This window comes from Neofelis nebulosa, chromosome 16 (genome assembly GCF_028018385.1).
Source record: "Neofelis nebulosa isolate mNeoNeb1 chromosome 16, mNeoNeb1.pri, whole genome shotgun sequence".
Taxonomy (NCBI): Eukaryota; Metazoa; Chordata; class Mammalia; order Carnivora; family Felidae; genus Neofelis; species Neofelis nebulosa.
The window spans coordinates 34,383,042-34,406,606 of record NC_080797.1 but is presented as its reverse complement, the minus strand read 5'-3'; the positions used below and the strand labels follow the sequence as shown (position 1 = coordinate 34,406,606).

The window sequence follows — 23,565 nt, the reverse complement described above, 5'->3', positions numbered from 1 at the left end:
ATAGATAGATAAATAAATAAACATGCTGTTTTGATCTAGAAATTTAAGAGTAAGTCTTTATATATATAAATAACTCCTCTGTAACTCAACAAGATTACCCAATAAAAAGTGGGCAAAAGATTTGAACAGATACTTCCAAAAAGATACTGGAATGGCAAACAAGCACACAAAAAGATACTTAGTATCAATATTAGTCATTAGGGAAGTGCAAATTAAAATCTTAAAATCAAAATGATGGATTACTACACACCTGTTAGGATGTCTAAAATCAAAAAACTGGTAATACCAATTGGTGAGGATGTGGAGCAGCTGGAATCCTTACATGCTGCTGGTTGGGAGTGCAAAATGTAGACCACTTAGGAAAACAGTTTGCTAGTTTGGGGAGTTTATTATTAAAGTTAAACATACACTGGGGCGCCTGGGTGGCACAATCGGTTAAGCGTCCGACTTCAGCCAGGTCACGATCTCGCGGTCTGTGAGTTCGAGCCCCGCGTCAGGCTCTGGGCTGATGGCTCGGAGCCTGGAGCCTGTTTCCGATTCTGTGTCTCCCTCTCTCTCTGCCCCTCCCCCGTTCATGCCCTCTCTCTCTGTCCCAAAAATAAATAAAAAACGTTGAAAAAAAAATTAAAAAAAAAAAAAAGTTAAACATACACTTACCACACAACCTAGCATACAGTTTTTATCATTTATCCAAGAGAAATGGAAACCTATGTCTGCGCAGAGACCTCTACACAAATGTTCACAGCACCTTTATTCATAATAGCCAATAGGTAGAAACAACGCAAATATCTATGGAGTGCCAAATGGATACAAATGACAGTTTGTCCATAGGATGGAATACTACTCAGCAATAAAAGAGGAGGAGTTCCTCATTCCTACGTGCACAATATATCTCAAAAGCATTACGCTAAGTGAAAGAAACCAGGCACAAAAACCCATGTACTATATGAATCGTTCTACTAGAATGATTCTACGAATGGCAAATCTACAGTGACAGAAAGCAGATCAGCGGTTGCCAGGTGCTGAGGTTGGAGAAAGGTATTAAATGGAAAAAGCATGGGGCGCCTGGGTGGCGCAGTCGGTTGAGCGTCCGACTTCAGCCAGGTCACGATCTCGCGCTCCGTGAGTTCGAGCCCCGCGTCAGGCTCTGGGCTGATGGCTCGGAGCCTGGAGCCTGTTTCCGACTCTGTGTCTCCCTCTCTCTCTGCCCCTCCCCCATTCATGCTCTGTCTCTCTCTGTCCCAAAAATAAATAAAAAACGTTGAAAAAAAAAAATTAAAAAAAAAAAATAAAATAAATGGAAAAAGCATGGGGCGCCTGTCTGGCTCAATTGGTAGAGCACGTGCCCCTGGATCTCAGGGGTTGTAATCTCAAGACCTACACTGGGTGTACAGATTACTTAAAAATAAAACATCTTTAAAAAATAAAAATAAAATAAATGGAAAGAAGCATAAAAGAACTTTTTTGGGATGATGAAAATATTTTATACCATGGCTGTGGTGTTGGTTATATGACAATGCACTTTTATGAAAACTCCCTGAACTGTATACATAAAATGTGAATTTATCATATGTAAATTTCTACCTCAGTAAAGCTGATTAAAGAAAAAACTAAGTCTTGATGGTATATCAATCCAGTAATTTTCTAGACTTCTACTATTAAAAATCAGCAGGCAATCCTACCTTTTAAAACAAAATTTGAGTGACTTCTCAATGAATAACTACGGTGGGATGATCAATGCTGATTCATTAACTGTAAAAAAAATGTTACACATATGCTAATATGATGTTAATAAGGGAAACTGGATATGGAATTTATGGAAACTCCTTGTACTGTATATATTTTTTCTGTAAATTTAAAACTGTCCTAAAAATTAAGTTTATTTTTTTAAAAGATTGATAATTGGAAATAAAAACTACCTCATTTACATATCAAATCTCCACAAAAAAGAAAACTATAAAAACTTGGAAATCTTTCCCCATAAAATTGGATCTCAATTTTCTTCAAAGGCTAAAACTAGAATGCAGTCTGTCACTAGCTGGACATGGGAAAACTTCATTGAAATGTTCTTAAATTTAGAGAGATTGAGATCAGAACATAAAAGTTCCAAACTATGAAGTCCTTTCATCCACATAAAGGGTCTCTTTGCAGAAACAGCTTCTCCTTGGTGCAAGTTCAATGTCTTTACTACTTTCTTTTACAACAAACAATTTTATTAAACAGCAGGCTAAGTAAGGCTTCAGAGGCAGGTGGCACTATAGATTTTTTAAATTTTCCATCTCATTCTTTCCTTTTTAGTTCATGGTGGAATTGGAAGCACAAACAATAGGGGTGAACCCACCTCCGAGAAGAGCTCTAATTACACACAACTGAATCATTCCGTGATCACCAATTTCATCAACACTCCATTAAAATCAACTCTGTGGCTAAGTACACAACCTGATAGATCCTTCAATTAGGATTTTAAAGGCCATCTTTAATTTATACCCTCCCATTTGTCCCAGGTATTTACATCTGTTATCAGTTTGAGCTTCTGGGCACTATATATGTAGAAAGAACCTTACTTAAAACAGGAAGCTGTGACCCTGAATTCTTATTTAAAATAAAATTATAGCATTAATATTTTCTAGCACTGCTTGATTAAGAGAATCAAGTTATTTACACTAGAAACAATGGTGATAAAAATCAAGGCAGGATTCGTTTTTACGAGACCCATAGGAAAATGCTGGCTCCTAGAATATATAATGCTGACTTAGAAGGGTTAAAGCAATTTCCTAACAGGCTAGAGCCTACCTTGGCTGATTCTGTACTATGCTAGCACAAAGCCTAATCTTTAGTGATTACCACTATCATTCAATCAAAAGACTTATCAGTTACTCCATTTCTAATCAAAGTATTAGGGCAAATGTGCCAGAGGACATAACACACCAGAGGCACTAAACCCCAACTACCCATGCAGTAGCTCCTGACTTTAAGGTTTGGACCACTGAGGTCCCAACTGACAGGCTGATGGAGTAAAGAGGTAGGAAGGAGCCCGATACTCAGTTTGGACAAATTTAAAAAATTAATTAATTTTTTTAAAAAAAGAAAAGAAAGCTAGGGACTTTCTGGAATGGAGGTATTCCCTGAGAGCAGTTTTTCCTTTTTAAACCTTCCCCCTCAATCTTAATCCTTCTCTTCACCTTTCTCCACATGTTTTTCCTTCTTTTCTCTTTAGTTTACCCTATATAGAAAATGTAATGTGTTTTTAGTGTTGCTGCCTCACACATTTTTTGGAAAGTTGCTAGTCAATAAGTAGAAACTTAAGATATACTTAATGAAGTGAAATGAATTGTTCCATGTCTCATACAAGGCACAAAGCAAGGGCCGGAACTATTACGCACAGGACAAAGGACACTAAATTTCTGATCTCAAGAATTAAATAGACAAAATGGATTATTTTAAATCATTTTTAAAAGGCATGCTAATTCAAAGGCAAGTTAAGCAGAAGAGAAACAAGTCCGACTACATTTTCTCACTTTTTCCTTTCTCACCAAAGTCTTCTTGGGAGTAAAATTTCATTTTTTTAAATCCTCCTTATTCTATTGCTGTTTCAAAGAGAATTAAAATAACACCATAGAAGAGGTCATTTCCACCTCAGGGAATTTTAAAGCTACGCCTTAGCCTCAAGCCCCCTGACTGGTGTACAAGTACTCTGCCAGTTAGTAGCAGAAGTAGGATCCAAACTACTGGACTCCAGGTTCCAGAGATCTGCCCACAAATTTATTTATTTAATTATTAATTTAATTATTTATTCCACAAAATATGTACTGAGCACCTACAGTGTGCCTGCACTGTTTTAGGTGCTTAGGGTACATCAGTGAATAAAACAAACATCCTTGCCTGGGATGCTCACACACTAGCTGTGAGACACACACTCATCATAATAGTATTATTACATTTTTACAGGGGTGCCTGGGTGGCTCAGTCGGTTAAGCTCTGACTTCAGCTCAGGTCATGATCTCGTGGTTCGTGGGTTTGAGCCTCACGACCTGCTCTGTGCTCACAGTTCAGAGCCTGGAGCCTGCTTCGGATTCTGTGTGTGTGTGTGTGTGTGTGTGTGTGTGTGTGTGTGTGTGTGTGTGTCTCCCTCTGTCAAAAATAAATGAACGTTAAAAAAATTTTTTTAAATTACATTTTTTACAGAGGGTCCTTTTCTCAATTATAAGTGTGCTAAAGAGGGGGGGAAAAGTACTTATCTTCTGACATTCACCTTCTGCTATGTAAGAAAGTAATCTCTTTTATCCCTGCCACACCATCCCAGCCCTAGGGATTCCTAGGTTTAAAATAGACAAGCTCTTACAGAAACCTCTGATAGAGTTAGCACCTTCTCAGGCTGGAAACTTCCTTCAGTGCCGGTTTCCTAAACTTAAAAGCACCAGTGGGGGTGGGAGTTCTCTTCAAAGACCTCACTGCAGTAACCGTGGAGGAAGAGACCACACTTTTTTCGCCGCCGTCCTCACACAAACCCAGTTGCTCGTCTACCTCGGCTCTTTCCCCTCATCCGCACCCCCTCTATCGTTAGGCTCACCACCCAGCTACCCCATTTACAATCCTACATGTCACATGTCACCCATCAAAGCCCACTCTCCGTGTTCCGCCGGGGGCACTAACCTCCTTTCACAGCCCTTCCTCTCCCCGCCCCCGGAACAATTTCTCAGCAGTCACTTTTTACCGAAATAAGTTTGTCCTGCATTTCCTAACAGCCTTGCCCCAAATACAACACCTTGACTTTGCTTCGAAGCGCTTCCCATTCTGTCCTCCGAGCCTCAGGAGAGTTCTGGGGTGGGCAGGAGACCAAATTTGGCGCGAGACCAAATTTAGAGACAAGCAGCCTCCAGCTCGGGCCCGGGAGCTGGGCGAAGCGTGCGAGGCGCCCAGCGCGCAAAAACGTTAAGGAGGCACTCTGCACCCGTTGGACCCCGAAAGTGAGAGCCCCTTTCATTTTGCTCCTAAGAGCCTCACTCGCTTCACCCTGGTCCCAGCCCTGTTTTTACTGCCACCCTTTCCTCAACATCCCCCAAAGTCATCACAAGCTGAGCCCCCCCGCATGTCTAGCCCTCCCCGTGCACAGCCCCAAGTCCTGGGGAGTCCACCTCGCTAAGGGCCCCCGCAGGTGCCACCGCCCACCCGCGCGTCCTCCCGGCTCTGGGGCTCCCGCCCACCCGGCCCACCCCGCCCTCCAACGGGAGTCCCCAACCCCGGGCCCGCCCCCGCCGCTCCTCCTCCCGGACACACCGCCCTCCCCGCCGCAGACGCGGTCCTAGCCGGGGGCTCGCTCGTCCCATCGCCCCCTTTCGTCCAGCCCTCGGACGGGAAGGGGGCGCCCCGCTACCCCCGGCCAGGCAGGTAGTTGCCCCTCCGCTTCCACCCAATTCTCTGATCCCTTCGCCTCTCCTTCCCTTAGGCCCCGCGTGGCGAGGTGCCGAGGCCGGGCCCCACCGCCCGGCCCGGGCTTGTTTACTCACTCACCCTCCATCCCGAGCCGCAGGGACCCGCCGCTAGGACGCCTGCGCGCCGCGGCCCCGCCCCCGCGCTGCGGCCCCGCCCCGCGCCCCCTTTCGGCGCCTGCGCACTGCGCCGCCAGCGCCCCGCCGGTGGGGCCACCTGGGCTTCCTTCTTCGCACGTCTGTCGTTTGGCGCCAATACCCCGACCTCAGGAGTTCGAAGGGATGCAGCCAGAGCACGACGTTTTCCAAGACGGTGCTGTCAGGGGACAGGGAGGGTTCTCGGGGAGCCTCCCAGAGCCACTAATAGCTTGTTGGAGACCTTATCCAGCTGTTGTACCATCCTCACACGCTGGCGACGAACCACATTTCGCTTCAGCATTTGCAACCAACCCCGAACCCCTTCATACTGATCCCTCACACCTACCAATACCTCCCGACACCCGTCTATGAGCTCTAAATTATCCTTCTTGCTTTATTTCCATGAAAAGTTTTCCCCGTCACTTAGATTCAAATGAATAGCCTTGTATCGAAGTATCTTCTGCAATTGCAAGATACCTGTTAGTTACAAAAGAAAAGAATAGTAACTTTACAGGACAGAAAGCTGGCGGATATCACGTTAAGCCAGTGATCAAAGTTCGCATCACTAGTGATGAGGTACCCCTTAGGTACCCCTCAATATGAGGCAATGAGAAAGGCACAAAATCCCTTCTGTAGTATTCTTGAAGAAACGCATAAGCTGAATTTAATCACGAGGAAGCATCAGACAAATCCAAAATAAGGGGCAGTCTGCAAGATAACTGGTCAGTATCTTTTTATGTATATATATAAGCACATTTCTGTCTTTAACTTTGCTTTTAATGCTTATTTATTTTTGAGAAAGAGCGAATGGGGGAAGGGCAGAGAAAGGGAGGGAGACAGAGGATCCAAAGTGGCTCAGTGCTGACAACAGAAAGCCCGATGCAGGGCTGGAACTCAGGAAAGGTGAGATTATGACCTGAGCTGAAGTTGAAGGCTTAGCCGACTGAGCCACCCAGGTGCCCCAACTGGGCGGTATCTTTTAAACATGGGATGGTCGTGAAAGACAAAGAGTGAGGAACTGTCCCATATTGTATTGGAGGAGATTGAGGAGACAGGACAATTAAATGTAATGTGTGATCCTGGATTGAATCCTGGTGGGGAAGAGGGACACTGGTGGGATAATTGATGAAGTTAGAATAAGGTCTGTAGACTAGTTAAAATTATTTTATCAGCTCAGTTCCTGGTTTTGGCAATTGTACTTCCTCAACATTTGAGGAAGTTGACTGATGGGCATATGGGAACTGTCTACCATTTGCAACTCTTGTAAATCTGAGGTTGTTTCAAAATATAAAGTTAAAAAATGAAACCTTAAAATACAGAATAACATTACCTTGAAATTTTCTCAAAGTGCATAATTACAAAAGCCTATAATGTGCATTTTTTTTTCCAGAAAATCTTCATAACTCTGTGAAATAGGGAGGAGTTCAGTTTTACACACGAGACTGTTCTGGCATAAAGAACTTGAGAGACTTGCCTTTACAGATGAAAAATATCTCTGTCAGGTCTTACACTTATGTCTCTGAATTCCAGATTTTGTGTTCTTTTCCTTATATCAGAAACTTTGGCTTTGTCATTTTTTCTCTTGCCTCTATCTGATTAACTACCAAATCAAAGCAACTATTCCTTCATAAATAGCAATTTGCAATAATATCCCTTTCCATTCCCCCTGCCTTCTACTTCAGTGGTTTTCAAGCTTGGATCACATTTACATTACCTGGGGAGCTTTAATAAGTACTGATGCCCGCCTCCCACCTCCAGAGAGTCTGATTAATTGGTCTGGGGTATGGCCTGGGCTTCAAGAGTTGTAAGAGAATCCCAAATGATCCCATTGTGTAACCAAGTTTCAGAACCATTATGCTACATAAATAATTGTTGAAATAAGGAAGGTAGTTAAAAGAGGGAGAGGTAGGCAGCAGGTGAAAGAAAGAAAGAAAGAAAGAAAGAAAGAAAGAAAGAAAGAAAGAAAGAAAGAAAGAGAAAGAAAGAAAGAAAGAAAATTCTAATTATCTAAGGAGAGATGTTCAGATGATTGTCAGGACTGAGACTGGGGAGATTTGGGAACCATCAGCTCACTGCTGGTAACCAATACCATGGGAGTGGACAGCGTTGCTCTAGGAGAGTAAGCCAAGTGACAAGAGGAGAGACATAAGAAATTTTGTGATTACAAAGAAAATATGGTTACAGAAAGATTTTGGAGCAGGATGGTGAGGAGGTTTGCGTCAAAGTTGTAGATCAGAGTCATGCAACCCAGTTCAAGCTCCACCTCCTAGCTAAGCCTCCCAACCCTCCTGGATCTCCCCCTGCTGCGTTCCCAGCATCACTTCATGCTGTTACCATTATGCTACATGATACTTGACACAGGACTTTCATATCCACCATGATACTTGACACAGGACTAAATCAGGCTTTAGTAAGTGATCAGTGGAGGATTTCGAAAGCAACTTCCCACATCACCACTAAGCATGGGGTTCTTGGGGGAAATTTGTCAATTGGTTCCTCCTCATTGTGATGGGAGAGGGTTTTTTTCCTGAGACCAGGGTCTTCCTTAGCTGACCATGGTCCCTGACACACTATCGGCCAATGCTTGTTTGGCCAACTCTTCCAACCCTTCAGGTCTTTGTCCTATAAATTCATAGAAAAACTGTTGGCAAGTTGTTGGCAACTGGACCTTTGAAAAACAGTGCCATCACCTCTGCCCCACTCCTCCCAGCCCCACCCCCAGGCAGTTAATAGGAGAAAGGAATAACTATGTCACTCCTGGCTTCCAGTTGCTCATCTTGCTCTTAAATCCAAGGCCTCTGGGGCCGAACGGAACTGGACAAAGTGTGCTGAGTAGTCTAATAGGGCTGATTCTTTTTCTGAAAGTTTCTTATTGTGGAAAAATAAAATTATGTGTTTAATTTCTGAAACCTGATGCCTGATTTGCCTTGGCAGCCATTCTCCCAGGCTTGGCCAAGAGTCCAGCAATGCTAGTATACTGATTAATACCAGCTCAGCTTGCTCCCTGGAGAAGAAGAGCATTATTTACTTGACCATTTTCTTAAATCCTTTTTAATTTGCGTGTATTTTGACATGATCTTATTGGCTTTAACATGCTGTATCTGACCATGAGCCCCAGTGAAGCCCTGGGGAAGATTGTTCTGCTCTGTGTGCTCATGTCCCCATCACAAAGCAAGATTTTGTTCTATCCAGTGATTAGAAATGACATGTCACGTGTTCTGTTCCTTTTGGGGCTGTCACGTTCTAAGTGTACTTTTGTCCCCTGCTGGTCTTCAGGCCACTGGTAGAAAGGGAAGAAGATGATGCTTCCCAGAATTCAAACAGAGCTTTCTGCACTATTCTCTCCTCCTTTCCAACCTCTCTCCCTTCCTCCTTCCAGCCCCCTTTGGATGGTGACCCCTGGGCTCATAATGCCCCTCTCTCGTGAAGCCCACAGGGAGATCAAATAGCCTTTCTCCAAGGGGACACAGGGGACCGAGGAAAGGTTGGGCCCCAGACAGTCCCTGACAGGGAAGCATAAACACAGCTGTGGAGATGGGAGCAGGGAGCAAACTATCCTCCCTTCCCCCTCCCCAGTTCCCACCCAGAAGCAGGGGAAGGCCACCCTGCTGTGGAGAAACAAACAACAAAACAAAGCAAAGCACAACCTAAAAGCCTGCATGAAGGTCACCAGAAACTGGGGCTGCTGCCCAGGCGTTGGTGGGGCCAGCTGAAGTGCCAGACCCCTCCCTGAACACTTACAGGCAAAGGCAGCTCTAAAGCAAGTTGAGGTCTGGACGTTACGGAGCCTGAAAACATGGCTCAATTTTTGAAGCCTCTCCACTCCTGGACATTTTGTCCTCTGATCTCAAAAAACCCAGCTATCCGCCCCAGGTACTTAGCTCCTGACCCCTAGTTGCATAGGGATCATAATAATGCATTCAATTCAGCAAGTAAGAACAGGCCCACAATAAACCCTTGTTCGTGGCTGTTTGTTATAAGTTTAAACTCTGAACCTCCAAGCCAAAATTCAGAAACGGCCTCCTTAGCCTTTGTTAATTACAAAATAAATAATTCCAGCAGGAAGGGACTTTCTCTTTTGGGGTTTACTTGGGTGGGAGTCATGCCTCACTTTGCACATACTCTGAAGGCTCCAACCCCACAGCTAGGGTGGTGCTGCCCGTTCTTGCTCCCTTGGCACAGTTAGTGCAGGGCCTTGATCTCACGGGACACGCCTTTGGCACAGCCTTGCCTGGGAAGTAGCCCTGATCGGGTGGACAGCTAATGAGCTATGCTTCCTTTCTGGCCATCAGGGTCCTCAACTGTAAAACTGCAGAACTAGAGAAAACATGATGGTCTTCAAATACTGTCCATTCAGTATGTGCCCGGCATTGTGCTGAGTGCTTTACAATTGGTCATCTCATTTCATATGAAGCCAGTAATATTCTTATCCTCATTTTATAGCTGAGAAAACTAAGGCTTAAAGAGATTCTGGAACTTGCCCCCAAGGTCACCCAGCTGGTGTGGCCAGGATTTGGGTCCAGTCATTCTGACCCCCAAACCCATGCTCTGAACCCCGGCCACTCTACTTCCTCTTTTCTCTGAGATCTTCTAGCTCTGACATCATGATTCTGGATTCTCTCCATGACTTTCTGTTCTCACCAGTGGTGCCAGAAAGAGAAATGTGTTTGGGACTCTGCAAGTTCAGAGGAAAACAGTTCCTGAAAGGCAAGGGGCTCCTTACTCCCTCTGTACTGGAGATACCAATCAAAGCTGGACACTCAACAGACCCCCATATCAGTAGGGAACAGCCTATGTGGAAGACAAAAAAAAAAAAAAAATCCTAGCCAGACAGGAAAGGGGAGTTCCTCTTGTTTCTGTAACTTCCCCTTCTCTCTTCCCTGGCTTATCAGCAGAGTCTCACACTGCTGATACTATGGCCCTTTGAACCCTAGTCTAGTTAGGATGGAACACCAGGTCACAGAGACACTTTTGGAGCAAGAAAAGTACATTACATACATCTACAGATTACCTCCACGACACTGTACATAAAGGAACATAGATTACATTTATTTACGTGTTTAACAAATCACCTTTAACATTCATGTAATCGTTAGATATTGGACTGGGTGTGAACCTACGTTATTTTGTGTAATCCTTGCAAGATGCCTGAGAGGTGGGTATTGTTGTCCCCATTTTACAGAGAAGGGCATTGAGAGGGAGATTGAAAACATTGGACATGGCCACATGGCTGGTAAGTAGGAGAGCTGGAATTCTATCTGGCTTTGAAGTCTCTATTCTTTTAAATAATAAAGAGTACTGTGTAATGAGGGGTGCCTGGGTGGCTCAGTCAGTTAAGCATCCAACTTTGGCTCAGGTCATGATCTCACAGTTTGTGAGTTTGAGCCCTGCATCAGGCTCAGTGCTGGCAATTCAGAGCGTGGACCTTGCTTCGGATTCTGTGTTTCCCTCTCTCTCTGCCCCTCCCCCCAACCTCTCTCTCTTTCCCTCTCTCTCTGTCTCAAAAATAAATAAAATATGGGGCGCCTGGGTGGCTCAGTCGGTTAAACGTCTGACTTTGGCTCAGGTCATGATCTCTTGGTTTGTGGGTTCAAACCCCCCATTGGGCTGTGTGCTGACAGCTCAGACCCTGGAGCCTGCTTCGGATTCTGTGTCTCCCTCTCTCTCTGTTCCTCCCCTGCTCACACTCTGTCTCTCTCTCTCTCTCAAAAATAAATAAATATATTTTTTAAAATTTTTAAATAAATACATAAAATATTTAATAAAATAAAATAAGCAATAAATAAATAGATAGATAGATAGATGGATAAATAAATAAAATTGTGTATTGAAAAGAACAGAATTATAGAACTGGAAGGATCCCAGAGTATCTTGGAAATACAATTGTCATAACCATATATGTTACACCTTATGATAGTGACTACAATTTATCAAATGCTTACTAGCACCGGGCATTGGGTCAAATGCTTGACCTGCATTATCTTTACTGCTAAGTGAGATACACAATGGTAACCCTATTTTGCAGATAAGAAAACACGCCCAGAGGAGTTAAGTAATTGCAGAGGGTCACATACAGCTACATAAGTGATGGAGATGGCTCCAAACTCAAGTCTACTTCACTCCAAAATGTGTTCTCTTAACCACTAAGGTAATAGAAATAATAATAATAATAATAATAATAATAATAAATATAATATATAATTAAATATTATAATTATATAATAATTGATTATAATATATAATTACATAGCATTATATAATTATATATTATAATTCTTTATATATTGTAATTGATTATAATTATATGATAATAATATTATATACTGCTCTAAGTGCTTTAAATCTTACAACTTATAGGTATTATTACTATTCCCATTTTACAGGTGAAGAAAATATTGCCTTTTGTGGTATTAAGCTCACATCACAGATACCACAAGTGTTCAACACAACATATGTGAGATGTTAAGATCTAGAAAATGTTTCGTGTGTGTGTGTTTGTTTTTTTAAAATGTTTATTTATTTTTGAGAGAGGGAGAGAATGTGAGCAGGGGAAGGCAGTGAGAGCAGCTGTCAGCACAGAGCCTGATGTGAGGCTCAAACTCATGAACCACGAGATCGTGACCTGGGCCAATAGCAAGAGCCAGTTGCTCAACCAACTGAGCCACCCAGGTGCCCCAAAAATGTTGTATTTCATAATATCATGAGTTTTTTTCATTGTCCATCTAATGCATTAAGGTGTTGGGGGAAAGGATGTGAAAAGATGCTGTCTGTAAGTGAAACAAGCATTGTCAGGAGAGGGATCATACAGAGGGAGGAAAGTCCTCTGTGGCATGAGGAATCCTGTCTGGTTACCCTTCCGGCATGTCTTTTGCATCTCTTTCTATTTGGTTCTTTCTAGCAGGCTGGCTAATGAGTTCTATCAGGTATTGTGGAGCAGAGGTTAAGTACTCTGGCTTCAGCATTAAGAAGACCTGGATATCTGCCAATATTAGTTGCATGAGCTTGGATAAATTACTTAACTTTTCAGTTTCCTCATCTGGAAAGTGGATTGCTATGGTACCTGATTTAATAGAGTTATGAATTTTACTCTATCTATCTATCTATCTATCTATCTATCTATCTATCTATCTATCTATCCTTAGGCTTCACACCCAGCATGGAGCCCAACTTGAGGCTTGAACTCATAACCCTGAGATCAAGACCTGAGCTGAGATAGAATCGAACACTTAACCAACTGAGCCACCAGGTGCCCTAAGTCATGAGTTTTAAATGAAACAATCTGTATGAAGTACCAAGGATACTGGTGGGCATCATCAGGGCATCTTCATGTTACTTAACATCTAAACTCTTGGGGTGCTGGGAGCGGGTAGAAGCGTTCCTGCGGATGGTTTCATAGGACAGTCCTGAGGAACGGAGGAAGAGTGAAAGCAACCCTGGCGTCTGGCAGTGGGTCCTGAGAGCAACCATGAGTCAGCCCCAGGTGCCGAGGGACCAGCAGTGTTCTCAGCACTGCTGGGCGTGGGCTATGGTCACTTGGCCATGGTCCTCTTCAGTCATGCTGTCTGAATGTCCTTCTTATAAATCTGGTCTGGTTTTTTTTTTTTTTTTTCCCTTTCAGAAAAACAGCCTCCACCATATGATGTCATGGTCCAGCCTGGATCTGAGAAGGAAGGGAGGAGGAGGTTGTATGTATGTAGTTGGGTAAAGCAGCATCTTCTTATTTCTGGAGGGGTCTATCTGGCCCTGGAAGAAACTCTCTATCCTTTTCTCCTCTTTTCAACCTCATTTTCAAGACCCAGTAAGAAATCAATATTCAGATGTAGATTGAGAGGGAGGTGATACATCGCTATGGTTAAGACATGAAGCTTAGCATCAAGCAGTCCCAGGTTTAAATCCTGACTGTCAGTTGCTACCTTTGAGGCCTTGGGCACATCGTTCCTGTTTCCCCATTTTACCCACAAACAAGATAATTCTAATGTTACGGTGGTAAGGTTTTAAGACATATTTGCAAAGCTCAGCACATGTGTCAGAGAACACACTATGCATCACATAGTAATTGTTCAATAAATGGTAGCTACATTAAGAACCAACATTTGATGAGGAATATGGCCTAATCATTTTCTCTGCTTCTTCTAACTTGAGAGCCAAAGTTTTCTCCAATAACCATTCTTCCCTCTGTGGGATGGCCATACTCACACTGAGTGTTCCATCATTCTGGAGATGAGGAGATGGGGAGAGATGGAGCTGTGTCCCTACGTCTTTGTCTTCCCTCCCTTAGCTAGCTGGCTCCCCAGCTGCAGCTCTTCTGGTTCTCTCTGCTACCTCCCTGCCCTCTAAAGAAATCTGTTTCCTCTCTCCAGCTTGGAAGGATCAGCCCCTCCCAGCCAGGACTTCTGGCTCCCCTGACCCTGATTCTCCCCCACATCCTCTCCTGAGCTCTGCTCTTTATTTTGCAGACAGCTGGAGAAGAGGCCAGCATATGTGAATGTCTCTACATGGTAGAGATGCTGATTCCAGGATGCTCTGCATGCAATTTCACTGTGTAGGAGGCCCCCAGTGCTTTTTACTCCACACTATGTTGTTCTGGATTTGGGTGTAGGGGGAAGGGTGAAGATTAAAAATCACACTTCTTTTAAGGATCAACTCACCTCTCTTCTTGTTTCAGGCAGGATGTCCCTTCCCCTGTAACAAGAAGGGGAATTTACCTGGCAGTAGGATCCCTATCAAGGAAAAGTCAATCTAGGTTGGGCCATAAATCTCAGGTTAATGTCCAGCTGGACCAGAACTAGATCCCTCTCTTCCTAAGCAGGAGTGGGTGTGGAATATGGACAGAGGACTAAGGAAGTGTGTAGGAAACAAAGACCAGACTCCACTGGATATGAGACAAAAAGACTACAGATAATATTATACTACAGTTAAAAGAAAAGAGGCACATCTGTATGTGCTATTGTGAAAAGAAGCCCAAAACATGTTATTAAAGTAAAAAAAAAAAAAAGTCATCAAACAACAGAGATATTATATCCCATTTATGTTTTTTTAAGTCCAAAATATATAGGGAAGTGAGAAAGGAATAAAGGTATAAAGTTTTCTGTGTTTAAATATTTTGCAATGAGTATATACTTGTGTATTACCTGCAATTAGAAAGTATATTTTTGGGGTGCCAGGGTGACTTAGTTAAGTGTAAGATTTTGGCTCAGGTACTAACAGCTCAGAGCCTGGAGCCTGCTTCAGATTCTGTGTCTTCCTTTCTGTCTACCCCTTCCCGGCTCACACTCTGTCTGTCTCTCTCTCTGTCTCTCTCGAAACAAATAAACATTAAAAAAAAATTAAGTATATTTTTATAGCATAAAGTATGTTTTTAAGGCAGCAGTAGGGTTTAAAAGGGAAGGGAAGAGGGCGTCCATGGGTGGAATACAGGATTTGCATAAAAGAACCAGCTTCTGTCCTTAATGAAACCCTTCTCTGTCCCCTCCTTGCAAAACATGGGACTGTCTTCTATGGCAAAGCGAAGTCTCTGGTCCTCTTTCAGCCCCAGAGTACCCCAATACCAGACCCCCAGTTACCAGGATGCCCTCAGGAGTCAATGAAACAGCCAAATGTCCAACTGGTAAGGAAAAGTAGAAAGAGGAAAATCAGGAGGAAGGAAAATTCCCAGATTCTCCAATGGGAAGGTTAGACTCCCAAGTTCAGGAATGACAACATCAAACTTCCCTTTGGAGGTCTCCATGTCATGCTGCAAACTGAACCCCAGCTCCAGGCTAAAGATAACATTTTCTACTGAGTCACCTATATTTTCCCTTTTGATTCTAAGGTCATTTTATATATGAAAATGTTGACCTCTAGAGATATGAAATGACCTGCCCAAGATTACACAGCAACACAGAAGCAGAACTTGCCTTTGGAATCCCAACCAATGTTCGTTTGTGTTTGTTTGTTTGTTTGTTTGTTTGTTTTTATCAAACGATACTATACTGCCCTATTTATTTATTTATTTATTTTTTTATTTTTGGGACAGAGAGAGACAGAGCATGAACGGGGGAGGGGCAGAGAGAGAGGGAGACACAGAATCGGAAACAGGCTCCAGGCTCCGAGCCATCAGCCCAGAGCCTGACGCGGGGCTCGAACTCACGGACCGCGAGATCGTGACCTGGCTGAAGTCGGACGCTTAACCGACTGCGCCACCCAGGCGCCCCTATACTGCCCTATTTAAAACCCAGCATTTATTTTCGTCAACTTTAATCTTGACCCCCAACTCCATTCCTAATTCACGGTGGGCTCAGGTGTTTCTGGCCCCAGCCCAGTGGAAATGGTTTGTTTTGTTTTCTGTCCCTCCATGCTTTCCCTTCCCATCTTATCACCCAGAAATCTCCCTCTTGACCATGTTTCCTTCTTGAAAAGGGCAGTCATGGATGGGAGGAAACGAATGGATTCGGTCCCTGGCCTGATGTGGCTCTGAGGCTGTCTGGCTCTTTCCTGCACATTGCAGAAGATGACAATCACCAGGAGGGCTTTGGGGTTCCTGCCAACTAGGCCACCTCCTTTCTTCTTTGGGATGCCTTATCAAGGCAACCTCTTGACCCTAGTGATGGAGGAGGACAACAGGCTTTTAGTGGCCATAATTCAAGAGCCTAAGACCCTGAGATGAAGATTTGAAGAGAGATCATGAAAGATAATTTATGGTGGGCAGAAATCAGTAAACTGGGACAAGAGCAGCAGCTGAGTCCAGGGGTCAGTGTCTGGGAGTAATTTAGGAAAGTTCAGTGCTGACAGCTGTGTCTGGAGTTGAACGCCAGGGCCAAACCAGCTCCTGGGCTGCTCGGCTACTTCAGGCTAATGAAGCTCTGGCTCAGGACACAGAGACAGCTGTGGTATGGCAGAAGTCAGGGCCCCTGGGGCCCCAGGCCCAGCCTGGCTGCTTCGTAGCAGTGTAACCTTAGGCAAGTCCTTAGGAAAGAAGGAAAGGAAACGTCCACTGAGTGAGTCTAATGCCCTTTCACATACATTGTCCTCAGTACAGTTTATCCAGGAGGATGATGTATGTCCTTATTTTACAGGAGAGTAAGCGGAGATCATCAAGGTAACCGAGATCATTCTGGGCTATCTGGCTAGGGAGTGGGAAGACAGAAATACCAGTCAGAGCTTCTGAACTCAAGTTCTGGGCTCTTTTCCCTGAGCTTTCGCTTTTTTCCCTGTAAAACAGGGACAATAATGTACCCATTTTGCAAATGAAGTCACCCATAGTAGGTTCTAAATAAACCCCTTTTCACAACCTTGGTCTTGAAGAGTAGTGGCCACTTTCTTCCTAGGAATGGAGTAATCTTTTACTTTTGCCCCCCCCCCCATCCGGTTTATGGCACCTTTTTCCTAGGAATGAAATAATCTTACTTTTGCCCTTCCCCCCAATCAGATGTGTGGATCGAGGCCCCAGGAGGTGCCTCCGAAGGGAGGGTATTTGGATTTTGGTTTCCCCTCTGCCCGGGTCCCCAGGCCTTCTCCTGACTCTGGAGGGCTGGCTCCCTCATCTCCTCCTCCCCAGTTTTGGCGGGTGAGTTGACATCAGTGGGTGTTCCCGGGGAAGGGGAACTCTGAGCCCAGCTCCAGGAGCCCCTTCCCCCACGTCCCAAGACAGCCGCAACCTCCTTCCTTAGATACTGCGGCGTGGAGAGGCCCTCCGAACTCCCAGCCCCTTTCTTCTGCAGGTCCGCGATAGCAACACGCTAACCCCCTTCCTCAGCCCCCGCATCGAAAGAGAATGGGACGACTAGGGTCCCGGGAGCGGATGCTCAGAGACCCGGGAGAGTCCTTGGGCGCCACGCGGCTCAGCCCAGGAAATGCGTCCCGGTTCTGGGGTTACGAGGGGAGCTGTCCAGCCCCGCAGGGTGAGCTAGAAGAAAGAGTGGGCCAACGCCGACCCGCCGGAGGGAGCGGCGGGCGCCGGGGCGGGGTGGGGCATCGACTCCCCCTCCGGCCCGCGGGCCCCGGGCGTCGCCCCCGCCCCCCACGTGGCCGCAGCCGTCCCAGCCCCTGCGAGGAAGCGGCGCGGCTTCCTGGGGCTTGGGCCGGGGATATAGGCGCCCCCGCCCGGGCCCGGCTCAGCGCCACCGCCCCTCCTCGCCTGCTAGCCGCGCGATGGCCTCGCTCCGGGCAGAGCGCGCCGCCGGCGGCCCGCGGTTCTCTACGACCCTCGCGGGGCGACCGGCAGCGCTCCGCCTCCTCCTCCTGCTGGGCGGTGAGCGCTGCGCCCCGGGGCTCGGGCGGGAGGCGCGGGAGGCCCGGAGGGGAGGGGGGGGCTGGACCGCCGAGGCCGAAACGGGCCCCGGGGTGAGGGCGGAACAGCGCTGTCCTCCGACAGTCCCCGGCTCCACCTCGGTGAAGGCGCAGCGCGAACTGCTTCCCACTTGGAGGAACGTGGGGTGCCGGGGGCCCGGCGGAGAGGTCTTGGGAGATCTGGGGCTGGCCTGGAGGAAGAGGGTTTGGGGTCTGGATGTGAGTGGGAGGGAGCTGGTATCAGCCCTCTCTTCCAGTCACTGAAGCACCCCTTGGGAGCCTGGATTATTCTTCTTTCTCTTCTGCGAGTAGCTCTGACTTCCAAGGGTCTCAGACCCCTCCTCCAGGCTCCACCGCCTAGATCCCCGCCATCCTCCTTCCCTCCCCCATTTCTGCTCACAGCTGTCCTGAAGCCCCAGGAGTCCCTGGCTCAGCTTCTTCCCACTGAAGGCAGCTTGAAGTCAGAAGGTGTGTACCGCGCGACTCTGGGAAGGTGGCCGAGGGCAACGAGGAGAGCTAGGTCAGTGGGGAGGGTCCCTTTCCCACAAGGCAGGCCCCAACCCCAAATGAAATCGCACTAAACTCCCTTCCATTCTCTCCTGGGGTTCCTTGTGCTCTTTCTCCCTCAGTCCACAACCCACCCTCTCCGCCCCCCCCCCCCCCCCCCCAGCTCTGAGCTGGCTCACCTCAGGTGGGTTAGAAGACCCCAGAAAAAAACGTATATGGATGTTCCCGTCAGGCTGGGAAGTGCTGAGCACATGGAAGGCATTAACATTTTTCTGAGCTGAGACTCTCTCCTTGGGAAACTTTCTGAGGCTGTTCCTGGTGGCTGCCATGTCTGAAGACAGGAACAGTGGAAGTACCTGGACCTGAGGGCTTGGAGGGAGGGCCAGGGGTTTGGTCAATGTGCAGCATCTGTGCCCACAGAGAACAAGATGGAGGACTATAAGGCGAATGCCCGGTTTTGCTGGCAATCTTATAAGGAGCAGATGGACTCTATCCCCAAGGACTGGTGCGACTGGACCATGATTAGCAGGTAGGGGCAGTGCTAGGGCAGCTTGGACCAGGGGTGGGGACTGCTCCTTGTGTGTGGGCCTTGAGTGTGGGGTATTCCTCTCTCTGGGCCCAACCCCATATTCACTCTAGTCTTCCCTTGCTTCCAGGCCCTATAGCGACCTGCAATATTGCTTGGAGCATTTTGCAGAAGCATTTGGCCTGGGTTTCCCCAATCCCTTGGCAGAAGAGATCATCTTTGAGACTCACCAGATCCACTTTGCCAACTGCTCCTTGATGCAGCCCACCTTATCAGACCCTCCAGAGGATGTGCTCCTGGCCATGATCATAGCCCCCATCTGCCTCATCCCCTTCCTTGTCACCCTTGTGGTGTGGAGGAGTAAAGACAGCGAGGCCCAGGCCTAGGGTGGTGGTATGAGCTATTAGCAGTCATCTTACTCCTTTCCCCTGCCACCACCAGGTCTCTCTCTTGCCCTCCCTGCCTCCTTCTCTCACTCTCACCCCCACCACAGACCCTTGAATTGCTGGAAATGGAAGCCCAGTGGTGGCACAAGTTTTGTAATCTTCAAAATAAAACTTTTTTTTTTTTTCTTTTTTTTGGTACTATCCCCTCCCCATCCCAGAGTCTCTACCATTTCCCACAGCTCTGGGCAGCAGAGCTGGAAAATCAGGATACCAGCACTGTCTTGTTCACTTGTCTGCTCCTCACTATTCCTCTCCCCCCACTTGAAAGCCACCCCCTACACTGCTTCCTCCCAGGGCTGGGCCTTTCCTGTCCTTATCCAAAACCAACACCAGGAAACCTGCAGGAAGAGACTCCCTTCCGGCTTGGATGGCAGCTGGGGAGGTGTGGGGGAAGGGGCAAGGGTGGAATCTCTGCTGTGACTCCTGCGAGAAGGAAGGGGGACTGCCTAGGGGCTCTGAATTTTCCTCTTTTTCATGCCTCAGTTTACTCCCAGGGCCTAGGAATGGAAACCTTGATATGACCAAAAAGAGTTCATTCCTAAAGAGCTCAGGATTGAAGGGAAAGGCAGTGGGACTTACTCTACTAACTCCACCACAGAACTCCCTGTCCAGGTCCCTGGCCCTCATCCTACATTGTCCTGGACCCTGGGGGTGTGGCCTACAGCCTGTTAGCACACTGCCCCCTGGTGTCCACTGGAGCTAACAGCCAGAAGATGGATATGACCTGGAAGAAGCTCAAAGCTGAGGAGCCTGGACCCTGGAATCAAACATCTGTCATCCCCATAGCAACCATTAGTTCTTAGCAAACCCTTCTATCAGCTTCCTAAGCCATACTGATACTCCTCTAAGACACCTTCCCACTTTCTAGGGACATACCTAGCCTCTGAACTCACCATTTCTGTATATGAATACTCTTACATGTTCCCTGGATAGTGAGGCCCAGTTTTCCCCAGAGGACCTTCATCTTCAGTTCTTCCAGATCATCAAAAATACTAGAGAACAAGGACAGCTGGATGGCTCAGTCAATTAAGTTGTCTGACTTTGGCTCAGGTCATGATGTCATGGTTTGTGGGCTCAAGCCCCACATCAGGCTGTGTGCTGACAGCTCAGACAGAGCCTGGAGCCTGCTTTGGAGTGCGTGTCCTCTCTCTGCCCCTGCCCTGCTTGTGTTCTGTTTGTCTCTCTCTCCCCAAAACAAATAAACATTTAAAAAATACTAGAGAACAACTTTGTTCTCCATAAAGACCCCTGTTTATTTTCTGTGGCACGTGGAGCCTTGTCAGGGACTTTCCTTCCCTCCTTGATGAAATATTTGCCTCCCTGAGTACATGCATATCCATGTCCTTGGGACATGCCTGTCTATTCCACAGATAGATACCCGTATGCTTCCTAGAATGTATCTACTCATCCTCTGAGATAGACTTCTCTCAGGGCATATCTGTCTCTCTAGGGGCATACCTGTTCCCTAGGACATTTTGGGTTTTCACCTGAGATAAGTCTCTGCTCTGTTCCCATGAATGCATTGGTCTTCCCCAGGGATATATCTATCCTCCTTTTGGCCCATATTTGCCTTCATGTGTTTTACTAATGTACATCAAGAGCATACTGGTATAAAATACTGTGTATGGTATATTGTGTTGGAAAGATAAGTTAGGACTTGGTTTCTGCTCTCAATGACTTTCCATCTAGTACGGGAGCTGACATGTGTACCAATCAACAAAAGCAATGGAGTGTGTGATTAGAGTCATGAAAGGGATACAAACCAAATGTTATCTAAGTGCAAAAAAAGGAGGGGTCACACCTAGCTGAGGTGTGATCACAGGAGGGTGATTGCAGAGTTTGTACATGACTAGGCCTTAGGATGGAGTGCATTTCCCCTAGGGAAGAGAATAGGAAAACAGGTGAATTAGGAAAATATTGTGATAATCCAGGCTTGAGAAAAAGAGGACATGGGTCAAAGGAGCGATGAATGGGAAGTAGAAAATAAAAAGTAGAAGAAATGATTAAAAACAGGGGAGGGACTTTGGATATGAAGGAGATGAAAGAGAGGAGAGGTTAGAGCTGATTGAGGCTTTGCATCTGAGTTACTAGGACAATGATGGAAGTAATGGTAGAAAATGACCATTAGGGAGAGAAGCTGGCATGAAGAAAGGGATTTACAATATGAGCTAAAAATGGAACAAGCTTTTATGTCCCACAGAGAGTTAGAAATGGGAGGGGTGTTGGTGGTGGAAAGAGATTGGAGCTGGAAATACAGATTTAGGAATCTTTTGCACAGAAATGTCAAGTGAAACCATGAGAAGGATGAAAGTTCTCAAGACAGAAGATGTATTGAAAAGAAAGCTAAAAGGGCACCTGGGTGGCTCAGTCGGTTAAGCTTCCAACTTTGGCTCAGGCTATGAGCTCGAGGTCCGTGAGTTCAGGCCCCATGTTGGGCTCTATGCTGACAGCTCAAAGCCTAGAGCCTGCTTCAGATTCTGTGTCTCCCTCTCTCTCTGCCCTCCCTCACTCACACTTTGTCTCTCTCTCTCTGTCTCAAAAATAAATAAACATTAAAAAAAAAAAAAAGAAAAAAAGAAAAGAAAGCTGAGAGGGCACCTGGGTGGTTCATTCGGTTGAATGTAGCTCAGGTCATGATCTCATTGTTCATGAGTTTGAGCTCCAAGTCGGGCTCCACACTGACAGTGCAGAGCCTGCTTGGGATTCTCTCTCTCCATCTCTGTACCTCCCCTGCTCGCATGGTTCTCTCTCTCTCAAAATAAATAAAAGAAAAAAAGAAAAGGAAAGGAAAGAAAGCTGAGGTTAGGTTCTTAGGAAATGTGCACATTTATTTTATTTTTTTAATGTTTATATTTGAGAGAGAGAGAGAGAGAGAGAGAGAGAGAGCAAGTGGGGGAGGGGCAGAGAGAGAGAGGGACACAGAATCAGAAGCGGGCTCCAGGCCCTGAGCTGTCAGCACAGAGCCTGACACAGGGCTCAAACCTACAAACCGCAAGATCATGACCTGAGACAAAGTTGGATGCTTAGCTGACTGAGCCACCCAGGTGCCCCATGGAAAATTACACATTTAAAGAATGAGGGGGAAATGAGACAGAAAGATCAGAGAGACACTAGCAAAACAAGGATAAAGCAGTGCCATGGAAGCAAAGGAGACAGTGCCTTTTGAAAGAACATTGTCAACAGAATGGTTCATCCATTCATGCAACAAATATTTGCTGGGTACTACTGTGGATCAGGAACTGTGCACAATGAAGGGTGAACTTGGGTGGGGGAAAGGTTAAAGATCAGATAGGAAATTGAGAGGGTGACAGAGTCAAGGAAACTGTACATATTTTCAAGTAGGGATGGCCTATACATATTTGTCAACTAGGGGAGAGGAGCCAGAGGAAAGGAAAAGAGGGTAGATGACACCCAGAGAAGTCCTGGAGGCCCTTGGAAAAGAGAGGCAAGAAGATATGCCAAAGGTTGGCCTTGTAAAGGAAGAGTGACACTTCTTCCTTTGAATCCAAAATGAAGGGGTAAAAGTGGAGAGAAATTCTTGTGGGATGCATTAAGTGTGGTGACAAAGAGGGACAAAAAGGGAAAGATTAAGAAGTTCACATGTTCGGCCTCAAGTTCACAAAATAGAGAAAGGCATTCTGCAGAAAGGAGGAAGACGGAGACAGGTGGAATGACTTGACGACTGGAAAAATGTGAGGAGTTACCTGGAGGGATGTGACAGGGAGTCAATAAAAGTGTTGGGCTGCACCGAGAGCCCAGCAGTGAGGTTAGTCAGGGAATCTGGGGTTCAGCTAGCATGTTCAGACAGAATTGGGTAGTCCAGGCTGGGTAAGGAGTCAAATATGACCACAATGGGTCCGGAGTCTTGAGACTAGGAAGGTGAGGATGTGAGAGATAGATGGCTGTGGTCCAAAATGGCAGCAGTGAATCATGGAATCTGACCCATTTTCAGCAATAAAAGCTACAAATATGCTCCCATGGGTGCTGCAGGAGACCAGGGAATGGTGGAGTCGAAGGACACAGTAATTGAGGAGGCTGGGGAATTGTGAGTGAAGTTAAATGCAACTAATACGTTTTAACATTAAAAGAAGCCTTAGCAGAGTGAAACAAACTATCAAGCTGTGCCGCTTTGGGGGAAGTCACTGCCCATTTCTAGAGCTGAATGAGACTTCTCTGGGCTCTAAACGGTACGGATTTTTAGGTTCATAGCAAGAGACTGGCAGAGAAGCAAGATACCTTCCATTGCGCGGCC

The 23,565-nt window shown here is 46.1% G+C and overlaps 2 protein-coding genes and 1 long non-coding RNA gene across 6 annotated transcripts in view; 1 reads left to right on the top strand and 2 right to left on the bottom strand.

The window, feature by feature from the left end:
* EZH1 (enhancer of zeste 1 polycomb repressive complex 2 subunit) overlaps positions 1 to 5,589 on the bottom strand; it is a 31,088-nt gene extending 25,499 nt beyond the window's left edge. Inside the window, exon 1 of one of the 3 annotated variants that reach the window (XM_058702655.1) lies at positions 5,512 to 5,589. Coding sequence is in view for 2 of the 3 variants with exons in the window: in XM_058702653.1 (XP_058558636.1) it covers positions 4,766 to 4,984 (219 nt within the window). In the remaining variant the exon portion in view is untranslated. Of the gene's footprint in view, positions 1 to 4,765; positions 5,042 to 5,511 lie in introns of those variants that run through there. The other 2 variants (XM_058702653.1, XM_058702652.1) reach the window with 2 other exon arrangements.
* A 6,497-nt stretch (positions 5,590 to 12,086) lies between these two features.
* LOC131496908 (uncharacterized) lies at positions 12,087 to 18,763 on the bottom strand. Its single transcript, XR_009254695.1, has 2 exons — positions 18,521 to 18,763; positions 12,087 to 13,227 (listed from the first exon to the last, which is right to left on the bottom strand). It is a non-coding gene; the product is annotated as an uncharacterized LOC131496908 (long non-coding RNA).
* On the top strand, positions 17,504 to 20,556 carry RAMP2 (receptor activity modifying protein 2). 2 transcript variants are annotated; one of them, XM_058702716.1, is made up of 4 exons: positions 17,504 to 17,796; positions 18,147 to 18,302; positions 18,762 to 18,870; positions 18,998 to 20,556. In XM_058702716.1, the coding sequence occupies exons 1-4, from the start codon at positions 17,697 to 17,699 to the stop codon at positions 19,251 to 19,253; spliced, it is 621 nt and encodes a 206-aa protein (XP_058558699.1). In that variant the 5' UTR covers positions 17,504 to 17,696; the 3' UTR covers positions 19,254 to 20,556. The 2 variants fall into 2 exon arrangements, with proteins under 2 accessions (XP_058558699.1, XP_058558701.1); XM_058702718.1 differs by having other exon boundaries at positions 17,546 to 17,796; positions 18,237 to 18,302.
* The last annotated feature ends 3,009 nt before the right edge of the window (positions 20,557 to 23,565 follow it).

Bases quoted from the DNA above. Each gene is read 5' to 3' on its own strand.
- RAMP2 (XM_058702716.1), top strand. From the start codon at position 17,697: ATGGCCTCGCTCCGGGCAGAGCGCGCCGCCGGCGGCCCGCGGTTCTCT. The intron at 17,797-18,146 runs GTGAGCGCTGCG...TTCTGCGAGTAG, and splicing joins CCTCCTCCTCCTGCTGGGCG to CTCTGACTTCCAAGGGTCTC. The intron at 18,871-18,997 runs GTAGGGGCAGTG...CCTTGCTTCCAG, and splicing joins GACTGGACCATGATTAGCAG to GCCCTATAGCGACCTGCAAT.